Raw genomic sequence first — 23,114 nt, forward strand, 5'->3', positions numbered from 1 at the left:
GAGCTGGTCATCACCAGAAATATTAACATTTCTGCATGTCTTTCTAGGTAGCCTAGAAAAAAATTTCCCAGACAAATTCACAGAAGCGTGTATGTCAAGTCCTGTTTGGTTCATCCTCCCCAGAAATCAGTAGCCCTTTACTGCATTTAGTAAGTGGGTGAGTGCGCCTATTAAAAGATACGTTCCCATAAGCTCTCTGTTGGACTTGAAAGCCTGCCTCATCCAGTACTATACGTAATTGTCCAAAATGTTTGAGTCGAGGTTGCTCTGGTTTAAGGTTTTTATCATGAGACCATCTTGAAGGAATTTTGTTTTGGCTTACCATTACAGAACTTGAAATCCTGGGGTAGCCGGTGCAGTAAGCACACAGCAGCAGGCTTCTGTGTCCTGTGTGGGCTCTGGGCAGCAGGGTAGGGAAAGGGGCAACACATAATCTGGAGCAGAGAACAAGAGTATATTCTCGTTTAAAAAAAAATAAAATAAAAAAAATCAGAGCTGAATTGCTTACTAGAGGCACACAGATATCCCTTTGTGCTGCCTGGTCTGCAGACTAGCTGATTCAGGCTGCAGTGCTTGATGCATACATAAAAGGTGTCTCTGAGCCCCTCGCTGTCTTAAGCTGTTTTAAAGTAGACAGCTGCCTGCAATGTAGCATTGGGAGATGGAAAAACAGTTCATATTATGTCAGGGTTATGGTTTCTAGATAGAATACTTTTCAAAGGGGCTTAAGCGACCTAGAAGTGTATATACACTAAAATTTACTACCAGCAGCTTTGCAGATTTTAATAGTAATTCTTAGTGCAAAGAAAAGAAGCAACACATTATTTTTGGTTTGTCATCTTTCTCTAAAATGAGGTCCAGACTTTGTGTAACCCCAGTTGCCACAGCTCACCACCTCAGTGCACAGAAAACGCTACTTTTTGCTCAAAGCTCAGATACTTTGAACATACCAGCAGTGAATGACACCTCCAGAGAGCTACCTGAGGAATAAAGGGAGTTTATACACTTTTCATAAGAGCAAAACTGAACTGATCGTCTCTCATGCAGGGAACTAAACCAGTACATTCCCCACTTAATTTACCATTATACCATTGAATGCAGGTTACAAGGGTGTTTGCTCTTTGTTTTAATGTTTTAAGTCCTAAAAAAACCTCACATCAATTTTCACAGCTTGGAAAACATACTTACGCTTGCTTTAGCAAAATTTCATCTCACTGCAGCTTCATAGGCTGTAGCAATGATCCTTTGGGCAATTAAGTCTATGTCACTAAAGGAGCATTTAAGTACTACCTTCCTTCAGTGTCAGAGATTGTTGGATGTAATTTTTGCTCAACTATTTGGCAAAAAGCTACCCCTGCAAGAAGACAAAAAAAAAAAAAAAGAACCCCAAACCAACCAACGAACAACAAAAAAAAAACCACCACAAAACCAAACAAACGAATAAATTAGCTGAACGTCCTGATTTGCAAAAGTAATTCTGAGAGTGATGAAAATCTCTGTGTGCTGGTTTTTGGCAGTTTTGGCAGTTTATTGGCAGCTTTTATTGTAGCAAGTTATCTCTGGTGTTAAATTCCCATATATGTAGAGACCTTTTAGTAGTCTGCTGGAGTTACTGGATCTGGCCCATTAGCTCTGTGCATGGATACAAAAGAGAAAAGAATTTCTGTACTTCGCATTTGGACAATTCACCCTGATTTCTCAAGGGAATGCATGGATGTGCAATGAACATTTTGGGAGACCTAAGCGTGGAATTGGTTCAGGGGCACTCTGGGTACATGTGTACATGGGATAGGCTATACTTTTGATGGCTAAGCCTCTTTCAGTGTGCTGACTGAAATCGCTAAGTCTTAACCACCCATATGTCCATTACACTTGCTTTTCACACACTCTGACATGCAGTATTAAATCAACTGTGTTTCTGAAAATATAACGTCCTTTTTTATTTATTTCTCTGAAAAAATAACCAGCTTCTGACAACCCTGGCTAAGAAACTGACATCAATCAAGACAGGGAAAGAGTTGTTTTATATTATTATTTCTAAACTTAGGTGTGAAACACATTAATATTCTATTGTGGTAATAATAGTGACTTTGCTGTGGATAAAAAAAGTGATCTTAGCAGAGAGAAATTCAAAGCAGTTTTGTATCTTAGTGAGCAAGCCTCTCCAGGCTTTGACACTGAATGCTGTCGATACTGATGTACAGGATTTCATATAGTTTATTTACCAGATTGAGACTGTTCAGGGAAGAAGGAGAGACAGAGACCAGTGTACACATCTGCATGGTGTGATTCCCTTTTCTGTTTCCTGGGTTTATCACACCTGTGAAAAATGTTTTTTGCAGCCTTCATTTTGTTTTGCAAGGCACAGACAGATATTCATGCTGTCCAGGGATTTAGTCCCATTTAAATTGCTAATGTGCAGGTGCTTTTTTAGTAACTACAAACTGACCCTGAACGTCTATGAAAGAAGTACCTAAAATTGTACCTGGAATATTTGGATATATGCCTGTTCAAGAGAATGCAAATCCCTGAGTTTTGTCATGTGCTGAGATGTCTGGAAGCAAAATTGCCCTCTATGAATATAACAGATCTGGAGTGGTGAGCTGCCAAGAGACAAGCATTTGCATAAAACTGTCCCTTCAGTGCAGCCTGCATCCCTGTCACATCCCTACTGTGACTGTGCTACTGAGACCTCCTCCCAGGCTCTGTTTGCCAGGCAGTGCTCCTTCCTTTCTTACCTACTCACATGTCATTTATAAAAGGAAACAGAGAGACAAGCCAGCCCAGGAAATCTATTTTGAACTGAGAGTTATGAATGACAGTATTATCAGGAGAATTATACTAATAACTGGAGTTTCAGGTCACTAATTGAACAAAAAATAAAAGTATATGTTTTGCTATGGATCACACTGAAGTGAAATTTGTGAGGGGTTTTCCTCCAAAACAAAATGTTCTTTTTCCTGTTCACTGCCAGGTCAGGATCAAACTCCTTTCTCTTTGGGGCTGGCTGCCATAGGAAGCATTTATTTAAAACCATAATTTCCTTGTATTTGAGCTTGGATTTTAAAAGGAAAGTAGAGTCACATTTGCTCAAGGGACTTGGAAGAGCATCTGTACAATTGCTGTTTGAAATAAGCCTGAAACTGGAAAGGTTAGGCCCAGTGTAATATCTTGGCAGGCACAGTGCACTTGGTTTACAAATCGCTACTCTTAGTGTCAGCACATTTCATTCATTTGTCCGGGTTTAAACTTTTCCCAACACCTGATCCAGGAAAAGGCTTTTTTACTTTTCACAAATTGTCCTTCCATTACAACTCTTTGACTCAAAACCAAAGAAATATTTTATTACAAAAATCCCCCAAACTGATTTTATATGTTAATTTATTCCCATAACTCATTTAATATTTACTTAGCCACAGTTGCTCAGGCAGAGTGGGGTCTGCGCCGTGTGGTTTTCCACTCAATGTGACAAAAACACAGCCTTGTTCTAGCTCCACCCATTTTTGACAGGATGCAAAACCCCACTCCATTAACACGAACATGCATTTGCACTCAGTTTAAACATTACATATGGTTGATGTCTAATTCTAGGTGACTCTGAACATACGAGCTTTCATTTACTGGCTTTTAGCTGTGATTCTCCCATGCAAAATTAAAAATATCTGCAGTCATATAAAAGCTAAGCACTTTCCAGTCCTGCCTGTTACGTGTCCTCTGTATTCACAACTTAAAAACCTTTCCACATGCATCAGTTAGTCACCAGTCATATGTGGGGCTGCAGCACTGGAGACCCTGTGCCCCAGATACAGTTGCAAGTGTTGGTCCTCTGAGGAAAGCAATATCAGGCCTTTGTGGGTGTTCAGCCCGATGTACTCATCGTTAGTCCCCATTTAAGAGGCAGCCTACTAAAGTCAGAAGGAATGCCAGCAGAAATAAGTAGTAGTGCCTGCACTTCTGTTCAAACTCATGAAACACTTTTGTTAAGCTCTCTGTGGATCAGAAACGTCTTTACTCCTCAGTTACTCTGAAGATAAGCTATCTACCTTAACTTAGATTTCTTGTAAAAACAGCATACATAGTTCTTACTGATCAATGTTTCTCATAAAGTGTTTTGGGGTTGTTTTGGTTTGGTTTTGATTTTTGTTTTCCAAACCCCCTACTATTGCTAGCATTTTCAAACTTTTGCATTATAAAAATAGTTGACTTGTGGAGCATAGCAGATCATCGTTGGAAATTAGGTTATCTGGCATCTTATGGACAACCTGCTTTGGACAGTCTTGGTTAGTATTGCTTTTATCATCCATTGTGCACTGGATAGGAATTACTACTGTCTTTCAGTTGCTCACCAGGGACTCAGTTAATCTTACAGTGTAGCCACAACACATGGCAGTTCAGTTTGATCTAGAGAATCTTCTGTGTGCAAGATTCAGTCCTGTCATGGTTGACAGGAGCCAGACTCTCAGCAGCAGCAGAGTGCTGTTATGTGTCTGTTACATGTATAGGATGTCTTGAAGAAATTATTTCCTAGAAATAATCTAGCACCAGCCTATGTGGGCACACCTCTGCAAGTGGTATTGCTTAGAACAGGTTCACAAGTGACAAGCAATTTCTGCAAGGCTTCCTCGTTATTCCAGTACAATAGTGCAGGTACACAAAGAGGGAGTGTCAGCACATTGCATGTTTACAGGATCAAACCCTAGGCCTGTGGGTTTGACAGGTGTGCTAAAAGAATAAATTTTATTTTATGGCACTAATGTATTCTGTGTCCTGAGAGGCCTGACTTCTTAAGCAGCACCTGATCTCCTACCTCGAAAGTAGAGGCATGTAGCAGAGGTAAGATGTTTGATGTACACAGGCATGTCAGTTGCTCACTTTAGAGAGTCCTCCACGTGCACAAAATGACTCTGAATTTGACCTCTGTCACGATTCATTTGCACTTTAGACTGTATCTAAAAGGATGATAGTATTATCCTCTGGATCTTGAGGTAAGATCATGGTGAGTCATTTGGAGTCTTTCAGAAAAGTAATGCAGAAAAAAATCATGGATGTATATTTCTGGGGAATAAGGAGGGGGACCTCTGAAGTGTGATTTAAAAAAAAGTAGAGAAGAAATGTGTGTAATTTGTTTGTATGTTTATTTTCTATAATAAAAATGGAGTAGATTTGTGTAAAACCATACTTGCAGTGCAGTTCCTGAATCCATGATTGTGATCCTGCCCTCCTTCTTTCTTCGGTATTACATTTCATGGTCTGCTGAAATCATGTTTAGGGGGATAAAAATAGTATATCTTCTGTTTTTTGGCATCCAACCTCTAATTTGAAAATATAATTTATGCTAATCTTGAAAGTGCTCCTCAGATACAAAATAAAATGTGTCATCCTTAGTATATGTGTGTATAATTTATTCTGATGGGGAATAGACATTTCAAAGCCATTTCAGCCCTTTATACTCAGAGCATTTGATATGAGGAGCTGGGTGTTCATTGCTCTAAGAGTAAGGTAGTGGTTAAAATAATAGTAGCTATTCTCTTAACCTGAAAAAGGTAGATGCACTAAGGGGTGAACTGCTGTTTGCTCAGTCAAGCCAGCTCACATACAATCCTTGAGTTAAGTATTTTTATTCCTGTTATATTTTTTGTTGATGATTAGTCATTTTTATGATGGACTTAAAAAAATCTCCCTGTGTCATCACAGTTAATTTTTTGTGACTTCTTTTTTCTTCAGTCTCTGACTCAGATGGCTTCCCTGATGCATGTCATGGAGGCAGGGCTGGGGAGTAGCACTGTGTGGACTTCCCAGAGGGAAGAGGCCTGGCCATCCATGTGCATTGTTTGCCCTGTAATTCAAGGTTCTCCCCTCCTTCTGCAGAGGAGCCTCCAGAGACTCCCAGCTCAGTTTCTGCCGACTAACAAACCAGTGTCTGTGACTGAGTCTTCCTCAAGCACAAGAGGAGCAAGTAGCTGCTGTTGAAATGGCTTCTCTTGGTTGTCTGGAATTTCAGCACTATGAGAAGGATGATGACCTGCTGTGGTCCCAGACTGGGGTGTATCACAGCAAAGAAATGACAAAATACCTTCCAAGATGCCATGTCACCAGCAGAGTACATTCCCCTTCCTCCTGCTTAGGAGGTCAAGTCTCATAGTCAGGTGTAGTTCTCCTTTTGAATTTGTGGAGAAAAAGTCAGAAAATCTCATGTAAAGGAGCACAGGAAGAAAAATAGAAACTGAACAAGGATGAGGAGAACTACCAAGTGGTTCTTTGTGCCTGAGGCATGAAACTAATCCATTGTAAGTCTGAACTGATAAAAGAATTTCTAGATGAATACCAAGAACAAGGGTGGGTAGATGGTTGGGAAGAAAATGTAGCTCTAGGGTATTCTGACTTTATGGGACTTAGATATTCCCAAGAATTCTCCTACTCCTTACAACTGCAGTGACGGGTTTAATATTCCACATAGTTTATAGTTAAAGCAGTAACACCAAGTAAAACAAAAGTTTTCACACAACTATTAATTTGTTTTCCAGAGATTAATTCAATTTCTGCCCGAACCAATTAATGAAACTTCAGAGAAAATTAAAGCTGTTATTCTCAATGCTAAGTAGGAACAGTGCAAATTAAAAGGACCACACTGATTGAGGCAGGTAGTCTCTGGATATTTTTCTTTGCCTTGGATTTTTCAGCAATGTGATGAGTCCTTTTTCTTAGCTTTCTAACCTAACAACTTGAAAATATATTCCTAGTCAATAGGAACGTTGTGACTCATGGCAAAGCAAGGTGGAAATGACCTTCCCTCTGTTCTGTCCATTTAGAGTACTTTTTGTGTTCATTTTTAATGTTTAGCCTTCCTCTATAACTTGCCCTCTTGTGATGTGTAATAAAATCAATAATATAAAAGGCTTTCCCCTCTGTAGTTCTTCAAACATGTAAACATTTCTCATATTCAGTGCTCTAGCTTGGTCAGTGCTCCTATATCTACTTGATAGAATAACTCAGGCAGAGCACAATAAGCTGAGCTGTAATGTGACCAGTACTGCGATGATTACAGCTTACGTGCAGGCAAGCTGATACTGCAGGTGGGAGCAGCAAGGTCAGTATGGTTTTATGCTAGCCCTGCTCTGACCTTAGAAATCTCAGCTGACAAATAAAACCTGTATTGGAGGTATAACAGGACTCCACCATGCCAATCCATCAGTTGGAACTCTTGTTAATATTTTGGAAATGAAAGCTGAAATCCATTGTTACTGATTTAAGACAGATCCAACTGTTTTGGTACTTGTTGTAATGATTGAACTTCAGTACTGTGTGGAAAAGGGAGAGGAATGGGAATCTCACTTGCCTTCCAGTGCACCCAAGGAGGGTGCGTGTAAGCTGGCAGCACTCTATGGTCTACATGGGACTTGTTAGGTAGGCTTTGCAGAAGCCCTGTTTTTGAAAGGAGAGTTGCTTCAGAACTGTTCTTAAGGTCTGCACTACTCTTTTTTCCATTCACTGCAGTGTCAGTCACTAGACCTAGGCAAATACCAAAGTGCATTTTCAGCACAGACAGCTTTGTTGTGTGTAACATGAGTGATCGTGTGATTAATTTTGTTATTATATAACTCATGTTTCTCTTTGTAGATTAATGTCTTGTGTTTTTAACAGTTATTTGAACGCTGCACATAATTCTTTGCCAGAGAAGCAGTTGAACCTGGCCAAGTTCAAACTGAAACTTCCCAGAGGAATAATCCAAATCTGTATTTCCATATATATTAATAAACTGTGTAATACTTGCAGCAACTCATATAATACAGTTTTGAAATGAGATAGAACTCATTATCAGTACAATGAGGAGCACAGGCTCTTTCTTGTCAGAAATAATGGAGTGAGATCTACACAATTATTTTCCCTTGCTGCCTCTGTAGTCATTTATGCAGCAAGGTGCGTATAAATCTTTCTCGGCTTCTTGTGCTGTAGTGGGATGTACACCAGCCCCAGTCAACTCCTGTGGTTGCAGGCAGGAGGGGAGTATATAAATAAATCCTTTAATTCTGTCTGGTTTAATGATGTAACATCAGCAGCACTGTGCATTTCAAAACTACGTTGCACAAGTCCAAACGGAGCTTTAGCATGCTGCTGCCCAAGGGTAGGGGTCTCCACATTTGAAATCTGCTGTCCTGCTTTTGTACTTTTGCTCTATCTATGAGCCTGGAGAAATTCCTTTCTCTTTGCACTATGGTGGATTTCAGCCTCTATTGCTGAGATGTGAACTTGACGCTCCACCCAATGTTACACTTGCGCTTACTAGTCGAGCTATGCTAGGAAACACCCACTGCCTGACACTCAAGAATCACAACCAGCCTAAGTAACAAACCTAAGCCTTTTGTGATCCCGGTCGATGACCAGGGTCCAGAACCAAGAACTGGAGGCTAGTCTTCTTCAGCTTGGGGTTTACAGTGCTAAACCATCAGCTGAAGGTTGGTTCCTACACTCAAAGATAAATGGACTGTCTTTTAAATGTGGCTGAAAAGAGGGAAATGGTGTCCCGCTGTTTTTGTCTAGTAGCTGAGCAGAGGATGCAGAAAAGCAAGACCAGATCTACTTCAGCCATGAAGCAGAACAGCAAGGTCTGTTCCCATCTGTACCTGCAACCTCTCTCTGACTTGGCTATAGGCTGTTTATTCTGGAGTAAGCATAGGAAGCAGGTAAAAGAGGTTTTCATCCATGATGTTGAAATGAATTCAGTAAAGAATGAAAAAATTATGGGGAGAGAAGGAAAAAAGTAAGGACATGATTTAATTGTTTAATGAGATAGTGCATTTAGGCACTGGACTGACATTTTGAAAGTTTTATTTCTGGAATACAAGGTGCAACAGTTTGGCAAAAAAATCATGCTCTGTATATATGCAGTTCTGTGTATTCTTAGGAAAAGGGTGAAATCCATCATCTCAGTGGAATTTGTGCAAGTCCATCCAGAACAGAATCTGCCATATAGTGTGTGATTTAAACACCTCCATGCAGCAAAGTAAATGCACTGCTTAAATAGTGTAACCTGATAAGAATTTTAATGTCAGAGACATGGCAAACTGAAATTTTGTTTGCTAAATGTGATTTATCCAATGGACTTAAGGAAGAAAGCAGGGTCCTCACCTGCATTCTTCAGCGTGTTTGGATAGTAATCTTCTTTAAATAATGTGACAGCCTTTTTTGTAGTCCAGCATCAGAGGGTTATACTATTTTCAGAACAATTTATGAAAGATTAGTAGAGGCATACTTAATCATTTAAATTAGTTACAGGTTTTTTATTAATCTTCAAATTAATGAGTTCTACCTTTTGATCTTTCTGGCTGCAAATCCCTCTGAAATTAATGCCAATTAGGATTCAGTAATAACTTGGTTATGAACATGGACCAGGGCGTGCATATGCATGGCATACATGTGTGTATACATGTGCAGGTAGGTGTTAGTGCCCCTGGAGAGTGGCACATGTTGAGTTAGACCTGCTCAGTTGTTATCAGTTTGGAAAGTGGACCTCTCCACTTGTGGGAAATTAAATAAACATGTAAAGACAGTAGTAAGCAAACAGAGGTTCTCCTTTATCACACACAAAGTTCTGGATTGCATGGTTCCAGTCTGATGTTTTTAGGACAATTAGATTGTCCTACTCTGTATTACCTTGTGTATTACCTACAATGAAGATGGGGACAGTATTAGAGAATGAAGTGACCATACTACTCACTTCTCACATAGAATCACAGAATCATATAATTGTTAAGGTTAGAAAAGACCCTTAGGATCATTGAGTCCAACCATGAACCTATCACTGCCAAGTCCACCACTAAACCATATCCTCCACCACCACGTCTATCCTTCTTTTAAATACCTCCAGGGATGGAGACTCAACCACTTCCCTGGGCAGCCTCTTCCAATGTTTGACAACCCTTTTGGTGAAGAAGTTTTCCCTAATGTTCAGCCTAAACTTCCCCGGCGCAGCTTGAGGCCACTTCCTCTCATCCTATCGCTTGTTACTAGGTAGAAGAGTCCAAACCCCTGCCTCACTACAACCTTCTTTCAGGTAGTTGTAGAGAGCTATAAGGTTTCCCCTCAGCCTCCTCTTCTCCAGGCTAAACAACCTCAGTTCCCTCAGCTGCTCCTCATAAGACTTGTTCTCCAGACCCTTCACCACCTTTGTGGCCCTTCTCTGGACACGCTCCAGCACCTCAATGTCCTTCTTGTAGTGAGGGGCCCAAAACTGAAGACAGTACTCGAGGTGCAGCCTCACCAGTGATGAGTACAGGGGCACTATCACCTCCCTGCTCCTGCTGGACACACTATTCCTGATACAAGCCAGGATGCCATTGGCCTTCTTGGCCACCTGAGCACACTGCTGGCTCATGTTCAGCCAGCTGTCAATCAACACCCCCAGGTCCTTTTCCTCCAGGCAGCTCTCCAGCCACTCCTCCCCAAGCCTGTAGCGTTGCATGGGGTTGTTGTGACCGAAGTGCAGGACCCGGCACTTAGCCTTGTTGAATCTCATACTGCTGGCTCTGGCCCAATGATCCAGCCTGTCCAGGTCCCTCTGTAGGGCCTTCCTGCCCTCCAGCAGATCGACACTTCCACCCAGCTTGGTGTCATCTGCAGACTTACTCAGGGTGCACTCAATCCCCTCACCCAGATCATCAATGAAGATATTGAACAGGACCAGCCCCAACACTGAGCCCTGGGGAACACCACTCATGACCGGCCACCAACTGGATTTGACTCCATTCACTACTACTCTCTGGGCTTGGCCATCCAGCCACTTTTTAACCCAATGCAGGGTGCACTTGTCCCAGCCGTGAGCAGCCAGCTTCTCCAGGAGAATGCTGTGGGAGACAGTGTCAAAGGCCTTACTAAAGTCCAAGTAGACAACATCCACAGCCTTCCCCTCATCCACTAAGCGGGTCACCTTATCATAGAAGGAGACCAGGTTAGTGAGGCAGGACCTCCCTTTCATAAACCCATGCTGGCTGAGCCTGATCCCCTGGTTGTCCCGTACGTGCTGCATAATGGCAAGCAAGATGATCTGCTCCATGACCTTTCCCGGCACCAAGGTCAGGCTGACAGGCCTGTAGTTCCCCGGATCTTCCTTCTGATCCTTCTTGTAGAGGGGCGTCACATTCGCTAGTTTCCAGTCATCTGGGACCTCCCCAGTTGACCAGGACCGCTGATAAATGATGGAGAGTGGATTGGCAAGCTCCTCTGCCAGCTCCCTCAGTATCCTCGGGTGGATCCCATCTGGCCCCATGGACTTGTGAACATCCAGGTGAAGGAGCAGGTGTCAGTGACTGCCACCTCTTCAACAACTGGAACTTCATTCTGCATACTATCTCCATCTCCCAGCACAGGGGCCTGACAACCCTGAGAATGACCAGTCTGACTATTAAAGACTGAGGCAAAGAAAGCATTAAGTACCTCAGCCTTCTCCTCATCTTTCCTGGCAAGGTTACCTTCCGCATCCAACAGAGGAGGGAGATTCTTCCTGGCCCTCCTTTTGTCACTGATGTATTTATAAAAATATTTTCTGTTATCTTTAGCAGCGGCGTCCAGTTTAATTTCCATCTGGGCCTTCGCCTTCCTAATCTTTTCCCTGCATAACCTCACAACATCCTTGTAGTCCTCCTGAGTCACCTGCCCCTTCTTCCAAAGGCAGTAAGCTCTCCTTTTTCTCTTGAGTTCCAGCCAAATCTCCCTATTCAGCCAAGCCGGTCTTCTCCCCCGCCTGCACATGGGGACAGCCTGCTCCTGCGCTTTTGAGACTTCCTTCTTTAATAACATCCAGCCTTAAGTGAACCATTGAAAAATATTCTTGTCTTTTAAAGAAGGAAATATGTTCCAGCATCAAATAAATTGCACCAGCCTAAGGCAATGTCAAATAGGAAACTTATAGCGGAGCAGACTGACCCTGCTTAGAGCTTCACTCTGAGTGAAGGGGAAACAATAGGTTATAAGGTCTTTCTGGACTTCACAGTTCTCATACTGACATTTCTACATGTCCACAGTGGTACCATTATGAACCTCCTTGCAAACAGGCCCATGTTGACCTGTGTGTGTTGCTGAGTTTCTTTGCATAGTCACTGTATTGCCTTAATTGAAATGTGCTGTAGGTTTACAGTGTAAGCATCAGTGAGATCTGTTTTTCAGAACTGATAAGCATGCATGAGTATAGCAGAAAACCAGGTTCTCAGTCCTGCCATCCATAGTACAATGTAGTACTTGGTATGACAGCACTTGTTTTAGCTGAGCTTTCCTCCTTCTGTACCTGTGTTTCTGCATAGTTGGAGGTTGTTTTCTTCCTGGTGTCCCACAGCCCATTGCCTTTTCATCTCCTACACTTGTATCTTACTAGTCTGATGCTGCTCATGTTGCAGCTTCATGTGGATTTGATGAGATGTTAATGTACAGTTTTCTATTTCCAAGTAATTTTTAGAGCATTTCTTTCTCTTACTATTCTTTAATCTGAAATGAAATGATTGATTGGACCCCAAGAGCCTTGTTTCCCAAGGTACATGAGTGTCTGTAGTCAAAGAAGAGTGCAGGGGAGTGCAGATCAATACATGATGTTGCATTTCTAAACCAGTATTCTTTGCCCTACTCACAGTCTCGTCTTCTTGAAAACTCAGTTCTGACTTCTGATATTTGAAATTGGTTTTATAGGCAATTTCTAGTCACAACACTATGAAACCTGAACAAAAGTTTTTCTCAATTTATTAATGTAAAATTTTGAGTGAATACATAGTGTTATATCTACATTTCAGTTGTTGGCAAGTTACGCTGAAAAATAGACTACTCTGTTCTAGTATTCATCTTGTTTTAAGAAGAGAGCATTGCTTGTTTCCAAATTCAAAAGTACAGTCTACTCATGAGAGGCAGAACAGAGACCCTGGTTCCAGGTACAGTTCAGGCAAAGGTGGATCATTTACTCATACGTGTATTTTCTCTTACAGCATAGGTGGAGAAGTAGTGAGAGGAAATGAAGGAAGCTACGTGGGGAAACATTTCCGCATGGGATTTATGACAATGCCTGCTCCTCAGGACAGACTGCCACATCCTTGCTCCAGTGGCTTTACCGTGAGATCCCAGTCTCTTCATTCTGTTGGAGGAACCGATGATGAAAGTAGCAGCTCTCGTAAGCAGCCACCTCCAAAACCTAAGCGAGACCCCAACACCAAACTGAGCACCTCATCTGAAACAGTCAACACTGGAACAACAAGTAAAAGTGGGAAACTACCAGACAGGACTGAAGGTAAACACTATAATTTTTTGGAAAAAAGGGGGTTTGGTGACTCAGTGTTAAGATTATCCAGTTGATAGTCTTGCATTTGGGAATTTCCTGTATGTTTCCCCATCTGTGTAACAGTGCCAGCACAGGTCTCCTAAATCACATATTTTGGACCGGGGGGTAATCACCAACCTTTGACAATTCTCACAGAACTGTACTACTTACATGGTCTGGTTATATACTGGGGAATGTGTTGAATTTATTGAAAATGAAGGGAAAAAGAGATTGCTATCAGATGGCATGTAGGACAATGTCATCTGCACACCAGCCAAGGACCACTCACCATATCACTAGCACTGTGCAAACCATAGCTTTGGAAAGGGTACTTTGTCCTCCACAAAGAAATGAAGGACAGAAATTATTAAAAAGAACACTGCGTGGCCCTGAAACTCTATAGCAAGAGAATATCATCCAACAGTAAAAATCGTACCTGAGATGATACAACATATTGTCCAAATCTTCTATTTGCATATGAGTCTACATTTTGTCTTCCCATTCCTCCTAGTTACATTTCAGCCAATGCAGCATTCAGTAGAAAAACAAATGTGTTGAATAAGGATATTGCTTCCTTACTCTAAACTACTAAAGATGATCTAACACTATAGGGATCGTCTCCGACCTTTCTGCTATGCTGGAAATGCATTTTGTGCAGCAGTAGGACCAGCTGTACTCCCTGTTAGAAGAGATCAGGATGACTCTGCTTTACAGTGTGGTCTGTAAAAAGGAACCTTTTGGGACAAATGGTTTTGATCAGTGCTGGTCTTTCCAACTGCTACGTTACATATCAGTTTTGACATCCCGTGCAGTATGTTGTGCTCTTAGTGCACATCCCTTTTGCTTGTTGTTGTAGCCAGAAATACTTGTTAGTTACATTCATCCTACAACTCCTTTTAAGCAAATCTGATTTTAAAAAGTCATCAGTGATAACAAAGATGCAAAGGAATGTATAACTAGTGGCACATCTGTCTACGATTGTGAGGCTGAACACAAACACTGAACAAAACTATGGATTTATTTATACTATTGTTGGTAGTTCATTTGCCATTACTTCCATAGTTTGTCCTCTACAGTGACCATTACATCAGCTCCACTGAACAGACCAACATGACAAATCCAAGCATTAAATAGCTGCCCTTAGTAAAAGCAGTTCACCACAATTTTACTGGAAAAAAGCCTACACTGAAACCATTCAGATTTGTGCCACAGACAGATTTAAAATCTCGTATCAGGAAGTCTTTCAAGTCTTTCATTTAATACAAAAAAGAGAATGCTTGGCACAAACTTCTTGGTCTTATATGCTCTGAAGTGAAAGGCAAGAGCGTTTAAGTTACTCAAAAGTTATTTTAAAACATACTATATTTTAAAAAATTTTTATAATTGTTTAATATATTTTAGCATTCTGTCTTCCTGAGTCTGCACAAACAGAATTACCAAGGCTAAATGAAGTTTAGCAGACAGGGCAGTAAGACAGGCTTTAATATCTTCTGACTTGTTTAATGAATGTTCCTGCAAGTGTGCATTGAGTCACACAGTATATTGTGCTCTTTGGTATAGCTGACCTTGGCATTATCTTTAGGATGATTAGGAATGATGTCTGTTTTACATCTATCTCCCAACCCTTTTCCTCATTTACTGAGAAGCAAGAGACTTTGACAGCCTTAAAGTAGCAATAATAATAATGATAGTGATAATTGAAATACATCCAAGTGTTTTACCAATCTCACATAAATTATGGCAGACTCCTTAAGCAGTCTGTGTCTTCATGAAACTAGATCTCCTTGAGCATTATTATTATGGAAGGTTCTGAAAATTTTGCTTCCTTTCCCTTATCTTCTCCCTCCATTTGAATTTGACACCAAGGACCTAATATGTAGTCATGTCCCTTCTGACAAATTTCAAAGTTTGACATTGATTGACATTTCTGTTTCCAAGGCCAACTACCACTTTGCTTCTCACTCTGTGCAGATTGATCTTAATCTGTCTCATCATATGACGGTTATGAGTGGCATGCATTGTATTGTAGAAGTGTTCACTTTGGATAATCTGTGTGACAATGGTACTACTACACCATAATACTAAGTATTGCAGAGCACTTTGGATTCATTATTATAATCAATTATTATAATCAACGTCTTGAAGAAAGAATTTTCACAGTCATCATCTGGCCAGCATAGGAATGTTTATATAATCATCAACCGTGGTGGTGTTGGGTTGACAGTTGGACTTGGTGATCCTAGAGATCTTTTCCAACCTTAATGATTCTGTGATTTCAGGATGCTTTGGTGTCACCAGGAAATGGTTTATTATCATCTGTGTGCTCCAAGGTAACATGTTTGTTTTGATGAAAGAATTTTCAGTCATCATCTGGCTAGCATAGGAATGTTTATATAAACACTGTGGTCATATATTGATGAGGACACGTAAAGATGAGCAGAACCAGATTAAAGTCAAAATTCATTATCTGCAGTAGTGATTTGATACAAATTATTAAACCAGCTTTGTCCCAGGATATGAAATTATTACCATTGCTGTACAATTAATTCCCAGCAAGTTTAGTATCTGAAATTGTGCCTAGCTCAAAGAAACCTGTGAAGCTCTGATTCTGCCAGTCTGTTTGTTATGTGCAAATGGTTAAGTCTTTTCCACATCTAGTAGGTCTCATTTTAGTAGCAGTCTTTGAATTAAAGAAATTATAAACCTGTATCTTTCCAGTTTCAGGTGAGATAGTCCATAGGATACAATATTTGTGTTCTCCTAGGGAGGTCTTTGGAAGCTGAAGTCCAAGAACATGCAAATTTAACTTTCAGTCACTGTTGTCCATGTTGTACCCAAGTATTTGTATATGCATGTGTCTCACACATTTGTGTGTACTTGTGGTATCTGCAGGCTGAATGGCTACAGCTTTTTCCAGGAACTATGGAAAACAATGATGAAAAACACTATTGTTTTTCAATCAGCTATTGTGGAATCTCTACAAAGGAGTTGTCACAAAATTGTTCCCAGCTCTTTTATTTTTATGGCAATGCAGAATAATTCAGACTATAATGTCTCTTGTCTAACCCTATGGCTACTTTGAAAAGGAACTTGCTACATTTCCTAGGCAACCAGGGACAGCCTCACCACTCATTTTTATTAAACATGTTTACTTTTTGCTTTTTGATAATGATCCAGTTTATACAAACAAAAGCAGTTACTTTTATTCTTCTTCCGATCATGGTAAAGACAAAATACTGAATCCATCCCATCGTAATAACTACCATAACATTAGATTATGTTTTGAATATGAGTCTCACTTTACTGCAGAAGTCAGTGGCAGAAGAAATTTGGTCATGAGATTGAAAGACCTTTTCCTCCTGAAGCACAAATAGGATCTCTAATAGCCACACCAGCTCTGTACACTTTTCCTGTAAGTGCTCTTGCTTCCAAATTTGTGGGAATGTGAGAATCTTCTTTTAAGTTGTGATGACACATATTAACCCTGTCTCATTGTGACAACACTTTGATTTGTGTGTTTCAACCCAGTCTACCTTGGCTCTGCTTGAAGGAGCACTCGAGCATGAAGGCCTCATTCTCCTTAACTTGACTTTAATTTTGTTGCTGTGTTTCCACACTTTCGTGTCCCTTCTTATGCTTCAATATTCCTTTTTCACTCTTCCAGCTACCTTTCATATACATCCACCGAATACCTTCCACCCCATGCATTTCTCCTCCATGACAGATTTCTAGAAAGTTGTTTTTAAAAACATAGGTTGTCTTTCCTGCAGAGTTTTCAAACTCTGGTAGGAAGAGCAAACAAATGTAGTTGTGCCCCGTACATCACATGTTGGGAGTCAGAAATGAGCTGAAAAGTGTAATTTCAAATAATGTTTCAGCGTGGAAGGCATATCTAATCTTAATCCTGAAAGGCTCTTTATTTAGAAAATGCAGGAGTTGAACTAATAGAGGTACTTTCGGTGCCCAGTCTTACAGAAAAAGGAGTTAATAAAACAGTATAATTGGTGAATGTAACCAGCCTCAAGCAGTGTTTTTTGATATGATCACTGTATGTCCACAAAAAAGGTTTACAGATCTACTGCGGTACAAACATAAATGAAGAGGTATAATTGAATCGCATTTTGAAAGTAAACTTCTTGCTAAAATTCTGTTTAGTAATATAGATGATGACTACATTATGTAAATATATGCACATAAAATATTTATAATATAATGTAACATATATACAATAGTATGCATATTTATGTATCATGAAAATGCAAGTTGTGTGTGCTTCCATGTACAAACGTGCACTCAAATGCAAATTAAAACTCAGAGTAGCATTTTCAAAATGCTGTTCATGGTTGTAATTCTGCTCCTGCCAGAGGCCATGGGAAGTTTAGGCCTAATACATGAAAATGCTTGCAGGGATCCCCACCTCTTGGACCCACTCGATTTGTTTAGTGCTTTCCTTGAGTGTTGCGTGTGGAAGAAGATATCCTTCTTGCTGCTTTCTAAGCCCGTGCAGTGGAAGCCTCTCTGTGTTGCTTAGAAATATCTAAAGGTGGGCAACTTGTAAACAAATTTTCCTCTGGAGAGAAGCAATTACAGTAACTGTAACTGGGGTCGCAGTCCAGCTGGTCTATCTTATAAATCTAGTTTTCTGTTCGCTAGGCTAGGCTGGTGACTCTGCATTGTAAACTTGAACTTCTGTTGTTAAACAGAACTTGGATTGAAGGGATTTAGTACTTTTGCTGTTTTTGCATGGTGCTGGTTTCCTTTTATTTCCTACCTTAGTGAATACTGTATTTAACGTGAACTTTGAAATAGTGTCCTCTGCCGTAACCATGTCATGTCCTTCCTTATAGCCAGATCTTACTTCCTCATCTTTTCATCCATGCCTACTAAAGGAAGAAATATCACTAATGAGCCCTATTCAGACTCAACAAGTTGAAAGGGACTGACAGATGAGTTCTAGTGGGCATAGCTATGGGCAGTTTAAGACGCTACTGCCTCTGGGCTACCTGCCAGATGTGACAACCCAGTGCTGATGTAAAAGAAAGCAATATTTTAGGGATGCATCTTAAAGACATGGGTGCTGCTGCGCCACCCTGCTGCTGGGCAGGGGCTGTGGCAGGGGAGTGGGGCAGCCAGATCTGGTGAGAAGCATTCTGCAGCGAGATCTGTCAGAGCCCTGCAAAGTGAGCAAAAGACTCATGAGGACGGCTCTTGCAATGCGCTCCCTTTTAGCGAGGGCCAGTCATCACTGCCTGCGATGCTGCTGCGATGCTGGGGTGTGGGTGTGAGAACAAGGGAAGGGCAGCCTGTGTGGCTGTGGCAGGATGGGGTGTGCTGCTTCCTGAGGTCCAGCCTCTGAGGCATCCTCCCAGGGCATGGGCTCTTCAGCTGGGTGCTAAGCCAGAGCCCCTGTGTGTCATTGTGCCTGAGAGGCCTGAGTGTTTTTATGCTGTGCACAGTATGTTTTTTAGCTCATTTTCCTCTTTCCTATAGCCCACTCTGTATTTTAAACCCAGCATTTTGACCCATGAAAAGCTGCAGCTCGTGTTCATATTAGCTATAAAGGTATAATGCAAGCTGGTATTCAGCCATGTACCTAAAGCAGTGTCTGTTTTACTTTACGTACCTTAATCTGATTCTTTATCTCAGTGCTGCATTACCCATTACTTTTTGTATGCTGTAATGATTCTCTTGCAGACTGTGAGGCTTGAGAGGACTTAACTTGAAACTGTGCATATTGGGAGAAGGCAGCTGGCAACAATGGAGGGAAAAGTCAAAGCCGGCATCAGAAAACACATGCCCTCTTGTCGGTACAGTGATATGGCCTTGGCTCTTAACTACCCTACATGACTCCAGAGAACTGCCCTACATGTCCAGGTGGCACGGGGATGGATAAGGTGCCTTCAGCAGCACTAGAGCAATGCAGTCTCTACTAGAAACCCAGCACTTCTTTCCCTTTGCTCAGCCCTGCATCTCACCAGCCTCCTTGCTGATGCAGCGGTTAAAAGGCTGGAGGGCAGCACTGGCCTGGCTTTGCTATGGGACTCTGCCCAGCAGTGCCTCTGCTCTGTGCTTGGCCCCTTTGGTTGTTGTAGCAGCTTGTTCCCACTGACCTGCACTGTAGCAGGAAGGACATGGCAAAATTTCAGTCTATTCTCTAGCATTTAGTAGCTTAGAGATTTTCCAAGGCTTTGCTTTTTTGGGGGTGGTGGTGGTAGATTTTCAGTGTTTGGGGGTTTGGTTTTCTTTGCTCTTGCTGAGATTTGTTTGCCTCTCCCTGCAGCAAGTTGGTTCTCACATTGCAGCTCCCAGAGCTGGGTTACCTCCTCCAGACCTTCATCTTTTCAGGTCTGTTTTCTGGCCCCTCAGATAAGGGAGGGCAAGGGGGAAGGAAGAATGAAAGTAGCAGTTTTTATAGCTGTTATAATAGCTTTCTGTGCAGAGCAATGAACACAATGTGATTTTTGGAGGGATTTATAAACAAGTTTTGAAGCCACAGAGGGAGTATGTTCTTACCCTCAAGGCACATATGCATACTCATTAACGTTAATGGAAGCTGCAAGCATTGAACAGAAAATAGACCGTGCAGTGGTAAAAGACATGAAGATCTAGTTACCCACTTGGGAATTGCATTGTGCCCAAGACTTGGCAGTTGGTACTTAAGCTATGTTGTGCTAGTCTATCTTGTGTACTTAGTGCCTTTTTTTTTTTCCCTTTTTAATTTAACAAAGTTGCTTTATATATTCCACATCTCTCTCTTCACATTAGGATGTTGCTCATTTGCTGAGAGACACTGCACCTGTGTAAAAAAGCACAAAATTAAATGTGCAGCCCCCCTGCAGTACAGATATCTCTCTGTTCTCAAGAGTGATGGAAGCTGTGATGTTCTTGATAATGGAAAAGCCTTAATAATGCAAGTTCAGGGAGTGTTGTGCTGATTTACCAGATTGACTGTGAATGCAGCCAGTCCAGGAGGAGGCTGCCTGCTCTAAGGTGAGGCCAATAAGCCCTGCTAAACACTTATGATTCCTGCTGAGCATGTGGGCTTTTCTGCACTGTGTATCCCAGTGCTCCAGGACTCAGGAGAGTTTATAATCCTGGTTGCAACCTGAGGCTCAAACTGTGCTTGTGAATTCATACCATTCTGCCCTAGAATTAGCAAACTGCCCAGGACCTCAAAGCAGTGTTGGGTATAACACAGACATGCTGATTAGGAGACTTTCTCCAGGCTGCTCCCACCCTGAGGTCCGCTGACTGTATAGGGTCACTGTAGTCCCTGGACACACCAGCAAGGCAGGGAAATGTGATCCACTTAATCATGCAGTCAGCAGGGATCTAGGAGAGAATATTAGCACAGGTTTCACATCCCATGAAAGTCACTAGGCTGCTTTTAGAGCCAACCCAGCCCTGGAAGTACCTCAAGCTCTTGTGTTAAGGTGTCTGAATCAATAATCTTTACCAGAAAGACCACAATGAAGACAGAGTCTCTGAAGAAAGCTATGGGTGTTCTTGTCCACTGCATGGTTAATCTGCAATCTCAGTAGACAGTGTTTATGTAACTGCAAGGTTATAGCATCAATAAATCCATCCATTCTCATCAGGTCACTGTATGTAAAGCCCAGAATACTGCTGGAAAAAACTGTAAGTCATCATATTTGTGACTGTATTTCATTTTTTATTTTGTTTATACCTCAGAGAACCATAATACTGGGCCTTCTCAGCATTTCCACCTGTGATTCTGTGAAACACTAGGTTCTTGCATTATTTTGCATCACTGAATGCCTCTGAAATCAGGGCCAGGAGAGGAGGGGAGGAGAAATCCAGGTAATTCTTTTGCCTCATTTTGACAGCCCTTCAGGATTGGTTAAGTAAAACAAAATGCCCAAAACAACATTTTTTGAATACTCGTGCAACACTTCTGGTTTGGATACTGGTTTTGGCATTGTCTGCTTAAGACATTGCAGACAAATGATTAAGGGCTTGAGGGATCAGACTGAAATCCTAAAGTCACTGTTTACTCTCAGACCTGGTTTGTGATAATAGAGATGTCTGGCAAAACTCATTTGGAATTAAAAGAAAAAATATGAAACAGCTGCCCTTTTTATTCCACAGCGAATACATTGGTTTTCTACCTCTTCACCTTACTTTATTTTTAACTGGTGCCCTAATTCTGTTCTTACTTAAACAACTGAATGAGACAAATCCTTATAGAGTGAAGCATGACTGAGCTCTCAAAGCATTTCCTGCCAAGAGGTTGATACTGGGGGGGGCACACACCCCACAGTCACGTTGACTTTACTGGGAGTGCACAGTGCTTAGCAGAATCACATCCCAAGAGATCTACGTCTGGCTCCAGGGGAGGTCCTGTCATGCCTATCCTCTGTTTCATTGGCAATTTCTTTCTAATGACTGAATATCGTAGTCTTGGTTGGTGCGCTGGTTTGCTGCTTTCATCTCTTCCATTTAGGTTAATGCTGGATGACATCAAGCAACATATGCCTGACATGCTACAACTGTGTTTGGCACTTCATGCTTTTAATTCATACGTGTGCAAACAGTGCTGTGTTGGGATAACGTGCACAGTAGTGACAGCTCAACAGAGCACAGCTTCCTTTTTGTGATGCCATCAACTTGCCTGGAGGTCACAGTGTACCAGCCTGGGCTTTTCATACATGCATGAAGGAAAAAAAAACAAGCACACGCAAATTTTTGTGCTAATTTTAGTGGCCATAACTTTGAACTGCTGGCATGTCAAACAAGAAGCACATCCCCCAAAGTCCAATGTGATTTGCAGCTGGATTCTGGGCCAGGGTGGGGGGAGGCTTAGATGTGGAAAGTAAAAAGCTGGAGCATGGTGTACTTGACATCATCAAGAGGCATAGCTTAATATCCATTTCCAGTGCAGTGGTATATTTGTCATGGTTTCCATCATTCCTCTGAAATAATCATGAATAATACTCTTCCTTTAAATTCACAACCAGCTTGCATGTAACGATTTAATAATTCCAGCTGCTCTTATGCTTAGTAGTAAAACAAAATCACTACTGCAAGCGCAGGACTCTAGAAGCATAAACATGCCTGGAAAAACTCAACTCTGTATTGGAAGCAGCACAACCTTTGGGTCGTTCGCCCTAACAGTGCTTTGTGGGATGAAGATGATTCCTGGCATTTTCCCTTCCACTCATGACTGCAAAGGGAGCTGTTTCCCTTTTCCTCTTGGGAGAGTACTGAAGGATGGCTTGGCTATACATCTTGCCTTAGGATCAGCGTGGTCATGCCACAAGTCTCTATTGCGAAAGTTTTAATGGGTTTTGCTAATGACAATGAAAGTCTCTTAATACTTGGATTTTGGTGAATAAGGTGGTAAGTAACCCTTTGATTAAAAGAAAAAAACCCCACAACCAAAAAAAGCAAACATACAAATGTGCACCAAGCACAAACTTGAAGCTATACCACTAGTGTGGATTCAAAACTTGATAATATGTCTAACCTTATTATTTTCTTAAATACAAATTTTTGCAAACAAAAACATGGAAGCTCAAGGTGTTCTATGATTCTGAATTATTTGCTATTTTCTGCTGCAGATGAGATAATTTTTACAGCTGTTGTGGATAAATATCTGCAGTGACTAATTGCCACAAAATCCTGGTCCTGCAAATACATGCTTGCATGTGAGTAATGCACAGAGACTTCTGTAAATAATACTGTCTCCCAATGGTGTAAGTGGAGGAACAGGGCTCTTTACAGCTCTGCCACTGGCTCAGATGACCTTGAGCATTTCACTTGCCTCTCAGTGTCCCACATTCCTCCTTTGTAAAATAGAAAG

At 41.3% G+C, this 23,114-nt stretch overlaps 1 protein-coding gene across 2 annotated transcripts in view; it reads left to right on the top strand.

Moving 5' to 3' along the window:
• Nucleotides 1–23,114, top strand: part of NYAP2 (neuronal tyrosine-phosphorylated phosphoinositide-3-kinase adaptor 2) — a 141,830-nt gene that overhangs the window by 45,141 nt on the left and 73,575 nt on the right. For both annotated transcript variants that reach the window (XM_064457388.1, XM_064457389.1), the window contains exon 2: nt 12,963–13,261. In XM_064457388.1, coding sequence (XP_064313458.1) covers nt 12,963–13,261 — 299 coding nt within the window. The remainder of the gene's footprint in view (nt 1–12,962; nt 13,262–23,114) is intronic.

This window comes from Phalacrocorax carbo, chromosome 7, assembly GCF_963921805.1.
Source record: "Phalacrocorax carbo chromosome 7, bPhaCar2.1, whole genome shotgun sequence".
Classification (NCBI taxonomy): Eukaryota; Metazoa; Chordata; class Aves; order Suliformes; family Phalacrocoracidae; genus Phalacrocorax; species Phalacrocorax carbo.